General features: G+C 49.7%; 1 protein-coding gene across 9 annotated transcripts in view; it reads left to right on the top strand.

Annotated features, from left to right (window-relative positions):
• The first annotated feature begins 1177 nt into the window (after positions 1-1177).
• Positions 1178-13677, top strand: part of gatd1 (glutamine amidotransferase class 1 domain containing 1) — a 41491-nt gene continuing 28991 nt past the window's right edge. For 2 of the 9 annotated variants that reach the window (XM_086007798.1, XM_086007791.1), the window contains exon 1: positions 1433-1592. Coding sequence is in view for 2 of the 9 variants with exons in the window: in XM_086007791.1 (XP_085863917.1) it covers positions 1544-1592 (49 nt within the window). In the remaining 7 variants the exon portion in view is untranslated. The other 7 variants (XM_086007792.1, XM_086007796.1, XM_086007797.1 and 4 more) reach the window with 6 other exon arrangements.

Raw genomic sequence — 13677 nt, 5'->3', positions numbered from 1 at the left:
CATCTGTTGTTTTGTGGCTTCATGAGCCCTCACTATATCTATGGCTTCTGATATTCCGAGCTTTTCTTTTCCTATTAGTTCTTTTTGCACTTCTGTATGTGCTGATCCCCATATTAGTTGGTCTACCAGCCTTTCTTCTAGTTCCGTAAACTTGCATTTGCTGGCTTCGTTTTTTAATCTCGTCAGGAAATTTTCAGCCGTTTCACCAGGTTCCTGTCTTAAGCTTTGGAATTTATACCTGTGTATGCGGTGGTTTGATTTAGGCTCGAGATGGTTACTGAACTTTTCATAAATCTCCGTAGGGATCGTTTTATCCTCTTCGGATAAACTCCAGCTGTTATAGAGATCTAAGCCTTTTTCTCCCGCCCACAGTAGAATGTAGCTGACTTTTTCCTCATCGGAGGAGCCTTTCAGGAAACTTTTAAATGTAAGCTCGCATTTTTGCTTAAATTTCCGGAAAGCTTCCACGATATCATCGGCTTCCCAGTTCATGATGGGGAGCATATTCGCGGTCAGTGCATTGGACGCCGCCATTTTAGCTGCCCGTACGATTCGCGGTTAAAACGCTGCAGAGTTTACTTTTAAATTTCTTTCTTCAATCTGATATCGTTTTTATTTGCGTAAGTTTTACTCACTTATACCGCTGCCACCATGTTATGTCTTCTAGCGCTCGTAGTGCTTCGTAAAGACGCCTCTGGACTCGGTAGTTTGTAATTATAAACTACTGTTTTATTTGAGTTGTAATGGCTGCCTGCTGCATGGTGCGGGGTGATATTTCCAAGTGCCCTGTGCGGCGCCTGCGCACTACTTTCCCAGCATCGTAGTGCTGCTACACTTGATTTGAGTGTTAGTACACTTGTACAATGTAGTCCCAACATAACTATGTAACAGGGATATTCATGGAGCTTCCTCAATTGCGCCCAAAGCAGAAACTTTACCCCATAGTGTGCGTGAGAAGCTGAGGTGGTGGGGGAAGGCAGTTAAAAATGAAGGATGCTGAAAACTGGCACAATGGTCTAGGCTCCAGCAGCAAGGGAAGGAAAAAGCAGGTTGTTACCAAGGGTGCGGACCACCCCATCAGCATGGTGCTCTGACGGAGCATCTCTAACAAGATCCCTTGCCCCCACCCCCCGAAACACCAACATACACATCCCACACTATCAGCACTTCCTGCCTAGGAGAAAGTGGAAGCTACAGATGAGTTTTCCTGGAGCTTGTCTTGAGCAATACTAAGAAACAAACACAAAAAGTAATTTTAATTTTAGCAGACTAAAATGTTATCTTTATAAATAAAGCAACCGATGCAGGTACAAGTTGTTAGCGGGCTGATGCAACTCAGGAAGAGACGCCTGAGTCCTTAGTGATTGAGACTGAGGTGCAGATGAAAGGGGGGAACGGGAGCGGTGGGCGGACGGATCCGGGGGCGGGGTTAAGTGTGGTAGAGGGGCGGTGTTGTGTTAGTGCCGGTCAGGGGCTGTTGCTGGTCGTTCTGGGTTGGTGAGGGAGTGAGTCCGGCTGCTGCCCGGTGTCGAGGCCTAGGCTCATGTCTTCCAAGCCCACCTGCCTGATCGTGCTCAGCGCTGCCGTTCAAGGTAGGTCGAAGCCGGGCCGGGACTCGGGGAAATGGTCCGCTTACACTGAAGTGGAGGCCGCGAGATTAACCCGGCCATTGGATTCTGGTCACTGGTTCTGCTGTAAACTGCATTACAAGGACAGAAGTGTATGTTGCTGCTTATGTGACTGAATAAAAGGTAGAAATCATTACTGCAATATGTTTCTGAATATACTGTCTGAACTCTTTACTCTTTTTAAATACTTTGGTTGAGTGGACATTCTTGTGTGATGCTGGGCAGTGAGTGTTGACATACTATTCAACTATGGAGGGCATTGAAATCATAGGGGAGAAATTGGGTAAGTGGCGCCACTTGTTAGCGCCTAAAGAGGGAGGCAGTGGCTGTAGCGCCACTGGCTGCGCCTCCTGCTATATTGAATTGGGGCGATAATGGTGGCGTTAGTCTTTTGCGCTGCGCCGCCACCGATGACGTCATTGGTGTGCGCAGCGCCCCATTCGCGCCCCGTTTGCGATATTCGGTAGCGAACGCCACAGTTGCGCCGTTCGCTACCCACGCCCGGTTCACGGGGCCTTACTGTGCCGGCAGCGGCGCAAGTTAAGGTGGAGGTGCGGGGCAGCCGCCTTTTTCAGCGGCCGCCTGCCAACACCTCCGTCCCCGGCCTCCTAATCCTAACTCTTTTCCCCCCCCCCCCCCCCCCCCCCCCCCCGGGCGGCATTGCCGACTGTTTCCCGAGAGCCCGGCACTTCCCCGGCGCTGGGCTCGTTTGCCGGCACTCGCGATCGGGGTTCGCGCTGTTGCAGACACCTCCCCCTTAACAGTGGGAGGAAGGCCTGCAGTACCGCAGCGTGCACGCTGCGGCAAGTTGCGCTGCGATATTCAGTTTCAGCGCCCTAAGAGGGACGCGGAGCGCCTCGAGCCTCGCCCCGTGTCCCTCAAGGGGCAATGAAACTGAATATCGGACGATCGCTGAAGCCGTGAACGCTGCGCTAAATCCTGCGCTCAGGCGACTTTTGCGCCACTTTGGCGCCCCAACCCAATTTCTTGGCCATAGACTCTTACAGCACAGGAGGAGGCCATTCGGCCCATCGTGTCTGTGCCGGCTCTTAGTCCCACTCCCCTGCTCGTTCACCATAGTCCTGCAAATGTTTACTTGCATTGTCTAATGTTTACAAATATGTACTTTCCAATAGAGGTCGCTGGATAGCAAATACGTAGTAGCATGAACCTTGGCGGATTTTTATCTTCCTCACCTGCCTAGACCAGGAGTGCTGATGCCAGGTGTAGTCGTCTTCCCCTCACTGAGATCAGCGAACTCTGCACACAGCAGGGATAGAACCTGTAACCTTGTGCTCTGTATGAAGTACAACACTGGGTGGTTGACGTACCAACTGAGCCATCCTTCTTTTGATGTATTGCAATGTTTTGTGATCAACATAGAAGCATAGTTTCAGAGCACCAGAAGGGACCATTATTAGGTCCCAATGGTTTTTTTTATAAAAGCACTTGTACTCTTAATTCATTTACAAAAACAAATGTTTGCAGATATAAAATACATTTTGGAATACAAAGGTTCTATCCACCAATTCTCACTTTCATGTCAGATCAGTTCATAGGCATTTTCTTTGCTTATTCATTGGCCTCTTAGAGGATGAGACTGGGGAATTAATGGGGAACGGGGAAATGGCAGAGACTCTGAACAAATATTTTGTATCTCTTCACGGTAGAAGACACTAACATCATCCCAATAATGGATAATCAAGGGGCCACAGGGAGGGGGGAGCTAAAGACTATCACTAAGGAAAAAGTACTTGGTAAAATAGTGGGACTAAAAGACGACAAGTCCCCTGGACCAGATGGCCTGCATCCCAGGGTCTTAAAAGAAGTGGCTGCAGAGATGGTGGATGCATTGGTTGCAATATACCAAAATTCCCTGGACTCTGGAGAGGTCCCAGCGGATTGGAAAACTGCAAATGTAACACCCCAATTTAAGAAAGGAGGAAACTAAAGACCAGTTAGCCTAACATCTGTCGTTGGGAAAATGCTGGAGTCCTTCATTAAGGAAGCAGTAGCAGGGCATTTGGAAAATCATAATGCAGTCAAGCAGAGTCAGCATGGTTTTATGAAAGGGAAATCATGTTTAACAAATTTGCTGGAGTAGTTTGAGGATGTAATGAGCAGGGTGGACAAAGGTGAGCCAGTGGATGTGGTGTATTTGGATTTCCAGAAGGCATTCGATAAGATGCCACATAAAAGGTTACTGCATAAGATAAGAGCTCATGGGGTTGGGGGTACTATATTAGCATGGATAGAGAATTGGCTAACTAACAAAGCAGAGAGTCGGGATAAATGGGTCATTTTCTGGTTGGTAAACGGTAACTAGTGGGGTGCCACAGGATTCGGTGCTGGGGCCTCAACTATTTACAATTTACATTAATGAATTGGATGAAGGGACCGAATGTAATGTAGCCAAGTTTGCGGATGATACAAAGATGAGTGGGAAAGCAAGCTGTGCAGAGGACTCAAAGAATCTGCAAAGGGATATAGACAGGCTAAGTGAGTGGGCAAACATTTGGCAGATGGAGTATAATGTGGGAAAGTGTGAGGTTATCCACTTTGGCAGGAAAAATAAAAAAGCAAATTATTATTGAAATGGAGAGAGATTACAAAATGCTACAGTTCAGAGGGACCTGGGGGTCCTTGTGCATGAAACACAAAAAGTTAGCATGCAGGTACAGCAAGTAATCAAAAAGGCAAATGGAATGTTGGCCTTTATTGCAAGGGGGTTGGAGTATAAAAGCAGGGAAGTCCTGCTATAACTGTACAGGGTATTGGTGAGACCGCACCTTGAGTACTGTGTACAGTTATGGTCTCCTTATTTAAGGAAGAATATACTTGCATTGGAGGCAGTTCAGAGACGATTCACTAGGTTAATTCCAGAGATGAGGGGGTTGACTTATGAAGAAAGGTTGAGCAGGTTGGGCCTATACTCATTGGAATTTAGAAGAATGAGAGGTGATCTTATTGAAACATATAAGATACTGAGGAGGCTCGACAAGGTAGATGCAGAGAGGATGTTTCCCCTCGTGGGGAAATCTAGAACTCGGGGGCATAGTTTCAGAATAAAGGGTTGGCCTTTTAGAACTGAGATGAGGAGGAATTTCTTCTCGGAGAGTTATAAATTTATGGAATTCTCTGCTGCAGAGAGCTGTGGAGGCTGGGTCATTAAATACATTTAAGGTGGAGAGAGACAGATTTTTGCAAGCTAAGGGAGTGAAGGGTTATGGGGAGCGGGCAGGGAAGTGGCTTTGAGCCCAAGATCAGCCATGATCTTATTGAATGGCGGAGCAGGCTCGAGGGGCCAAGTGACCTATTCCTGCTCCTATTTCTTATGTTTTTATGTTATGTTCTTATATTCGTATTTCAAATTTCTTCAGTGCTATGGTATTTTAATGGAGTTGTTACACTTTGTATCAGATTATACTGGGTATCTTTCTCTGGTTCAGTATGTTGGGCTACTCCAATAGGCACGTCTCAGTTCCCTATGACCTGGACTGTGCCTTTAATTGCCCACTATCGAGAGAATTTTTTTAATGATCCCGGGGATTGAACCAAAAGCCTTGTTGCTGTATCTTGGGGACATGTTAAATCATGTGCCCGAACTACGATCATGCTTGAATTTGGAAGGTGGTGAAATAAATATGCCAATAAATTGGGTTTTGGCTATAAACTGTGAAACTGCTTTATTAACCAGTAAATGGAGCTGTAAACAACAGCAATGACACTATGTAGAATTATAGGCTTATCCAGCTCTCCTTTACAGAACAGAGAAAAATAAAACTGTTACATAGCTGTGCTAAACTGAAAGAAAGAAAAGAAAGACTTACACTTTTATATAGTGCCTTTTCAGGATGTCCCAAAGCGCTTTACAACCAATTAAGTACTTTTGAAGTGTAGTCACTGTTGCAGTGTAGGGAAACGTGGCAGCCAATTGCGCACAGCAAGCTCCTACAAATAGCTATGAAATAAATCACCAGATAATCTGTTTTAGGAGTTGGTTGAGAGATAAATACTGGCCAAGCCATTGGGAGAGCTCCCCTGCTCCTCTTCGAATAGGCCGTGGGATCTTTTACATCCACTTGAGAGGGCAGACGGGACCTCGGTTTAATGTCTCATCCAAAATATGGCACCTCCAACAGTGCAGCACTCCCTCAGTACTGCACTGGAGCGTCAGCCTAGCTTATGTGCTCAAGTCTCTGGAGTGGAATTTTACTCAGGCGAGCGTGCTGTCACTGAGCCACAGTTGAGATAAATGGATGTGTGAACCTTGGTCTGTCCCCCTACACCTCCGGCACTTTCTCCTCCTTTGAGCATCTCGTCTTGTTCCACCCCTCTGGCCTCTCCTTTCAAATTCTTGTTCTCCACCACCCACCCAAATACTGTAAAATTTTATTACCGAGATATCTTCACTGCTTTCCTCCCTCAGCCTCTGCACCGAGCGACTTCTCATCCTCGGTGATTAAGTCCAAGGGATGCAGACTCGAACGGATATGGCGGACAACTAGTTTAGCCATTCACCGGCAGACATAATGCATTATCAGGTCCTGCTCTCGTCTGACAAAATTGCTCACTATTCCAGAATCATTCCGGAATGCAAAGATAAACCCTAGCTTCTATTCTCTACTGCTAACCGTCTTCTTACACCCCTCTCCCCTGTCTCCTCCACCCTCGCCTCCGACAACAAGTGTGAGGAGCTCATGGACTTCTTTATCTCTAAGATTGAGACCATCCGTTCAGTTGCCTCTGCCACTTCCCTTCCTTCCCCATGCCCACCGGGCTAAACTTCCTGTAAGGTTCCCCCCTGCCCTAGCATCTGAACTCACATCTTTCTCCAGCTTTTCTCCAATCTCCCCTCATGACCGCTCCGTGCTCATCTTGTCCATGAGACCCACTTCCTGCTCCCTCGACCCTATTCCCACCAAACTGCTGACCACCCAACTTCCTTTTCTGGCTCCCATGTTAGCTGATATTGTTAATGGTTCTCTCTCCTCGGGTACTGCCCCCCTCTCCCTCAAATCTGCAGTCATCACCCCTCTGCTCATAAAACCAACCCTTGAGCCCTCCCTCCTTGCAAACTACTGCCCCATCTCCAACCTCCCTTTCCTTTCCAAAGTCTTTGAACGTGTTGTCGCCTCCCAAATCCGTGCCTATCTTTCCTGCAACTCCATGTTTGAATCCTTCCAATCATGTTTCCTCCCTTGCCACAGTACCGAAACGGTTCTCATCAAAGTCACAAATGACATCCTTTGTGACTGTGACAAAGATAATCTATCCCTCCTCATCCTTCTTGACTTGTCTGTAGCCTTTGACACGGTTGATCACTCCACCCTTCAACGCCTCTCCACCGTCATCCAGCTCGGTGGGACTGCACTCACCTGGCTCCATTCTTATCTATCTAATCGTAGCCAGAGAATCACCTGCAACGGCTTCTCTTCCCGCTCGCGCACCGTTACCTCTAGTGTCCCCCCAGGATCTATCCTTGGCCCCCCTATTTCTCATCAACATGTTGACCCTTGGAGACATCATCTGAAAACATGGTGTCAGTTTCCACATACGCTGACGACACCCAGCTCCACTTCACTACCACTTCTCTCGCCCCCTCCACGGTCTCTAAATTGTCAGACTGCTTGTCCGACATGCAGTTTTAGATGAGCAGAAATTTTCTCCAGTTACGTATTGGGAAGACCGAAGCCATTGTTTTCGGTCCCTGCCACAAACTCCATTCCCTAGCCACTGATTCCATTCCTCTCCCTAACCTCTGTCTGAGGCTGAACCACACTGTTTGCAACCTTGGTGTCATATTTGACCCTGAAATGAGCTTCCGACCACACATCCGCAGCATAACAAAGATCGCCTACGTCCACCTCCGTAATATCGCCCATCTCCGCCCTTCCCTCAGCTCATCTGTTGCAGAAACCCTCATCCATGCCTTTGTTATCTCTAGACTTGACTATTCCAACGCATTCCTGGCTGGCCTCCCACACTTTACCCTACATAAGCTTGAGGTCATCCAAAACATGGCTGCCCATGCCTTACTCACACCTAGTCCCGTTCACCCGTCACCCTTGTGCTCGCTGACCTACATTGGCTCCCAGTTAAGCAATGCCTCACTTGCCGAATTATCATCCTTGTTTTCAATTCCCTCCAGAGACTGGGGGGGAGAGAGCGAGAGAGAGACTGGCGGGGGGAGAGAGCGAGAGAGAGACTGGTGGGGGGAGAGAGCGAGAGAGAGACTGGCGGGGGGAGAGAGCGAGAGAGAGACTAGCGGGGGGAGAGAGCGAGAGAGAGAGACCTGGGGGGGGAGAGAGCGAGAGAGAGACCTGGGGGGGGGGGAGAGAGCGAGAGAGAGACTGGGGGGGGGGGGGGGAGAGAGCGAGAGAGAGACGGGGGGGGGGGGGGGGGGAGAGAGCGAGAGAGACTGGGGGGGGGGGAGAGAGCGAGAGAGACTGGGGGGAGGGGAGAGAGCGAGAGAGACTGGGGGGAGGGTAGAGAGCGAGAGAGACTGGGGGGAGGGGAGAGAGCGAGAGAGACTGGGGGAGGGGAGAGAGCGAGAGAGACTGGGGGGAGGGGAGAGAGCGAGAGAGACTGGGGGGAGGGGAGAGAGCGAGAGAGACTGGGGGGAGGGGAGAGAGCGAGAGAGACTGGGGGGAGGGGAGAGAGCGAGAGAGACTGGGGGGAGGGGAGAGAGCGAGAGACTGGGGGGAGGGGAGAGAGCGAGAGAGACTGGGGGGAGGGGAGAGAGCGAGAGAGACTGGGGGGAGGGGAGAGAGCGAGAGAGACTGGGGGGAGGGGAGAGAGCGAGAGAGACTGGGGGGAGGGGAGAGAGCGAGAGAGACTGGGGGGAGGGGAGAGAGCGAGAGAGACTGGGGGGAGGGGAGAGAGCGAGAGAGACTGGGGGGAGGGGAGAGAGCGAGAGAGACTGGGGGGAGGGGAGAGAGCGAGAGAGACTGGGGGGAGGGGAGAGAGCGAGAGAGACTGGGGGGAGGGGAGAGAGCGAGAGAGACTGGGGGGGAGGGGAGAGAGCGAGAGAGACTGGGGGGAGGGGAGAGCGAGAGAGACTGGGGGGAGGGGAGAGAGCGAGAGAGACTGGGGGGAGGGGAGAGAGCGAGAGAGACTGGGGGGAGGGGAGAGAGCGAGAGAGACTGGGGGGAGGGGAGAGAGCGAGAGAGACTGGGGGGAGGGGAGAGAGCGAGAGAGACTGGGGGGAGGGGAGAGAGCGAGAGAGACTGGGGGGAGGGGAGAGAGCGAGAGAGACTGGGGGGAGGGGAGAGAGCGAGAGAGACTGGGGGGAGGGGAGAGAGCGAGAGAGACTGGGGGGAGGGGAGAGAGCGAGAGAGACTGGGGGGAGGGGAGAGAGCGAGAGAGACTGGGGGGAGGGGAGAGAGCGAGAGAGACTGGGGGAGGGGAGAGAGCGAGAGAGACTGGGGGGAGGGGAGAGACTGGGGGGAGGGGAGAGAGCGAGAGAGACTGGGGGGAGGGGAGAGAGCGAGAGAGACTGGGGGGAGGGGAGAGAGCGAGAGAGACTGGGGGGAGGGGAGAGAGCGAGAGAGACTGGGGGGAGGGGAGAGAGCGAGAGAGACTGGGGGGAGGGGAGAGAGCGAGAGAGACTGGGGGGAGGGGAGAGAGCGAGAGAGACTGGGGGGAGGGGAGAGAGCGAGAGAGACTGGGGGGAGGGGAGAGAGCGAGAGAGACTGGGGGGAGGGGAGAGAGCGAGAGAGACTGGGGGGAGGGGAGAGAGCGAGAGAGACTGGGGGGAGGGGAGAGAGCGAGAGAGACTGGGGGGAGGGGAGAGAGCGAGAGAGACTGGGGGGAGGGGAGAGAGCGAGAGAGACTGGGGGGAGGGGAGAGAGACTGGGGGGAGGGGAGAGAGACTGGGGGGAGGGGAGAGAGACTGGGGGGAGGGGAGAGAGACTGGGGGGAGGGGAGAGAGACTGGGGGGAGGGGAGAGAGACTGGGGGGAGGGGAGAGAGACTGGGGGGAGGGGAGAGAGACTGGGGGGAGGGGAGAGAGACTGGGGGGAGGGGAGAGAGACTGGGGGGAGGGGAGAGAGACTGGGGGGAGGGGAGAGAGACTGGGGGGGAGGGGAGAGAGACTGGGGGGGAGGGGAGAGAGACTGGGGGGGAGGGGAGAGAGACTGGGGGGGAGGGGAGAGAGACTGGGGGGGAGGGGAGAGAGACTGGGGGGGAGGGGAGAGAGACTGGGGGGGAGGGGAGAGAGACTGGGGGGGAGGGGAGAGAGACTGGGGGGGAGGGGAGAGAGACTGCGGGGGGAGGGGAGAGAGACTGGTGGGAGGGGAGTTGCATATTACTTTTTATTGATTATTTAAAAAAAATCATTAAGACGTTTAGGAAGAGAACCAAAAAAGGGGAAAAACACAAACCATTTTATTTTGTCTGTTGTTCAAAATTCCTAAGAAGTCCCAGGAATAATATAACTATAGATTTCCTCTTTGATGTTTACTGGAGTGTTAATAGAAACAAGAGTTTTGTAATGATGTATAAAAATTGCAGGAAGCTACTTTAGAAGAAACAATTTGTTTATTGAGAAAGAAACAGAGAATACTTTGATTAAACTGATAATGTACAATTTTGATTTGGTATAAATATTTGAAATAGATGATTAAAAATTGAGGGTACAATGAAGTTTGTTTCTCAATATTTAATTGGGAAGTACCTAAAATAATTCAACACTTTTCAAGATAAGAGCAGGGATTAATATTGTGGAGAATGTTTGAGTGAAAAACATTAGAAGTGAAATTTGTAAATTTACATCTTTACGTCAACATATTAGTAAACATTTCCAAGTCATTCTGATTGGTTCTCCTGTCTAGGAAGAAAGATGAATGTTTATTTCTGTTAAATCAAAGCTTTTCCTGCTTTTTGTTTTTAATTCGGTGACGTGTATGTGTTTTTCTGCACTTGTGAATAAGTGCTGCATTTCTGACATGTTACATGGGGGGTGTGCTGGTTCAAGACGACAACGTTTATTAATGGAAGTGATTGAAGTTGTAAATACGGATACCCGTTTTTGTTCAATTCTTTTTAATACTGTGAACTAAAGAACTACAGCACTTTATATTTGTTGGTTGTCTGTTTGCATTGTGATTAATATTCTAATTACATATCTGGACGTACAGCACGTCAGTGCTATAGGAAAGCCGCTGCTTGTGCAGCCATTGCTATAGTGACATGAGGGATGGGCTAATACTTGAAAACTTTACAATTGATACAAAATGCATGAATAGATATGCCTCTTTCAGCTCACCTTGGGCTTTGGATTGTTTGTCGATACATAACTGTAACTGAGCGATGTTTCTGAAGTGTTAATGCAATATTATGCAGTTTTTAAAAATTTGTTCATGGGATGTGGGCGTCACTGGCAAGGCCAGCATTTATTGCCCATTCCTAATTGCCCTTGAGAAGGTGGCGGTGAGTCGCTGCCTTGAACCGCTGCAGTCCGTGTGGTGAAGGTACTCTCACAGTGCAATTAGGGAGGGAGTTCCAGGATTTTGACCTAGTGACGATGAAGGATCGGCGATATACTTCCAAGTCAGGATGGTGTGTGACTTGGAGGTGGTGGTGTTCCCATGCGCCTGCTGCCCTTGTCCTAGGTGGAAGAGGTTGCAGGTTTGGGAGGTGCTGCCGAAGAAGCCTTGGCGAGTTGCTGCAGTGCATCTTGTAGATGGTACACACTGCAGCCACGGTACGCCGGTGGTGGACGGAGTGAATGTTTAATCTGGTGGATGGGGTGCCAATCAAGCGGGCTGCTTTGTCCTGGGTGGTGTTGAGCTTCTTGAGTGTTGTTGGAGCAGGCAAGTGGAGAGTATTCCATCACACTCCTTACTTGTGCCTTGTAGATGGTGGAAAGGCTTTGGGGAGTCAGGAGGTGAGACACTCGCCACAGAATTCTCTGACCTACTCTTGTTGCCACAGTATTTTTGTGGCTGGTCCAGTTAAGTGTCTGGTCAATGGGGACCCCCCAGGGTGTTGATGGTGGGGGGTTTGGCAATGGTAATGCTCTTGAATGTCAAGGGGCGGTGGTTAGACTCTCGCTTGTTGGAGATAGTCATTGCCTGGCACTTCTGTGGCGTGAATGTTACCTGCCACTTATCAGCCCAAGCCTGAATGTCGTCCAGGTCTTGTTGCATGCGGGCATGGACTGCTTCATTATCTGAGGAGTTGTGAATGGCACTGAACACTGCAGTCATCACCGAACATCCCTCCAACATAAGGTCAGAAATGGGGAAGGTCATTGATGAAGCAGCTGAAGATGGTTGGACCTAGGACACAGCCCTGAGGAACTCCTGCAGCGATGTCCTGGGGCTGTGATGATTGACCTTCAACCACTAGAACCATAACCATCTTCCTTTGTGCTAGGTATGACTCCAGCCAGTGGAGCGTTTTCCCCCTGATTCCCATTGACTTCGGTTTTACTAGGGCTCCTTGTTGCCACACTCTGTTATATGCTGCCTTGATGTCAAGGACAGTCATGCTCACCTCACCTCTGGAATTCAGCTCCTTTGTCCATGTTTGGACCAAGATGTAATGAGGTTGGGAGCCGAGTGGTCTTGGCGGAACACAAACTGGGCATCAGTGTGCAGGTTATTGGTAATTAAGTGCCGCTTGATAGCACTGTCGATGACACCTTCCATCATCGTGTCAGCTGTGGCTCAGTGGGTAGCACACTCTCCTCTCAGTCCGAAGGTTGTGGGTTCAAGTCCCACTCCAGGGACTTGAGCACAGAAAGCTAGGCTGACACTCCAGTGCAGTGCTGAGGGAGTGCTGCACTGTCAGAGGTGCCGTCTTTCGGATGAGACGTTAAACCAAGGTCCTGTCTGCGCTCTCCGGTGGATGTAAACGATCCCATGGCACTTTTTCGAAGAAGAGCAGGGGAGTTATCCCCGGTGTCCTGCCCAATATTTCTCCCTCAACCAACATAACAAAAACAGATTATCTGGTCATTTTCACATTGCTGTTTGTGGGACCTTGCTGTGTGCAAATTGGCTGCCGCGTTTCCCACATTATAACAGTGACTACACTCCAACAGTACTTCGTTGGCTGTAAAGCGCTTTGAGACGTCCGGTGGTTGTGAAAGGCGCTATATAAATGCAAGTCTTTTTTCTTTTATCACTGCTGATGATTGAGAGTAGACTGATGGGGCAGTAATTGGCCGGATTGGAAGGGGCCTAGATAGAGTGGATAGGAAGAACCTATTTCCCTGAGCAGAGAGGGCAATAACCTCTTTTTTATAAGTTCTTTTATATCCCAGTCATTTCTGACAAGTAACTTTTTATTAGAGTTTGTACATGACAAACTAAAAGCTTTTAATTAATTCTACCATAAACAAACTTGCAGAATGGGCATGTAAATGACAAATTAATTTCAATATAGATTGTGTGAGGAGGTGCATTTTGGTAGGAGGAATAAGGAGGTTACTTGCTCCTTGGAAAATAAGTCTAAATGGAGTAGAGGTGCGATCGAGGGGTACAGATTCACAAACCATTAAAAGCGGCAACGCAGGTTAAAAAGGCCATAAAAGTGCAAATAAAGCACTGGGGCTCACTTCTAGAGGAATAGAATTCAAAAGCAGTGAAGTTATGCTAAACTTGTATCGAACCTTGTCTGATTGTCTCATGATTTCAGAGGGTGGAGTGGCAATATGGCATTACTGTATATATACTTTTACTGTTGCTGTCGTCGTTGTACTAAAATTTGCTCACGGACGAAAAGGTTGCGCTCAAAGGAGTTCGTACCCCGCTCAGTACAAAAAAATTAGAGGGAACATTGACCTGGAGTACTGTGTACAGTTTTGGTCTCCTTACCTAAGGAAGCATCTACTTGCCTTAGAGGGTGTGCAATATAGGTTCTCTAGACTGATTTCTGGATGAGGGGATTGCCCTATGAGGAGAGATTGCATAGACCAGGCCTATATTCCCTAGAGTTTAGAAGAATGAGAGGCGATCTCATTGAAACATAGAAGATTCTTAAGGGGCTGGGAGGATGTTTCCCCTGACTGGGAAGTCTAGTATTAGGGGTCACGGTCTCAG

This window comes from Somniosus microcephalus, chromosome 15, assembly GCF_052327205.1.
Source record: "Somniosus microcephalus isolate GS21.2 chromosome 15, FLI_Smic_1.0, whole genome shotgun sequence".
Taxonomy (NCBI): Eukaryota; Metazoa; Chordata; class Chondrichthyes; order Squaliformes; family Somniosidae; genus Somniosus; species Somniosus microcephalus.
The sequence above is the reverse complement of the archived record's forward strand: the minus strand, read 5'-3'. Positions and strand labels throughout refer to the sequence as shown.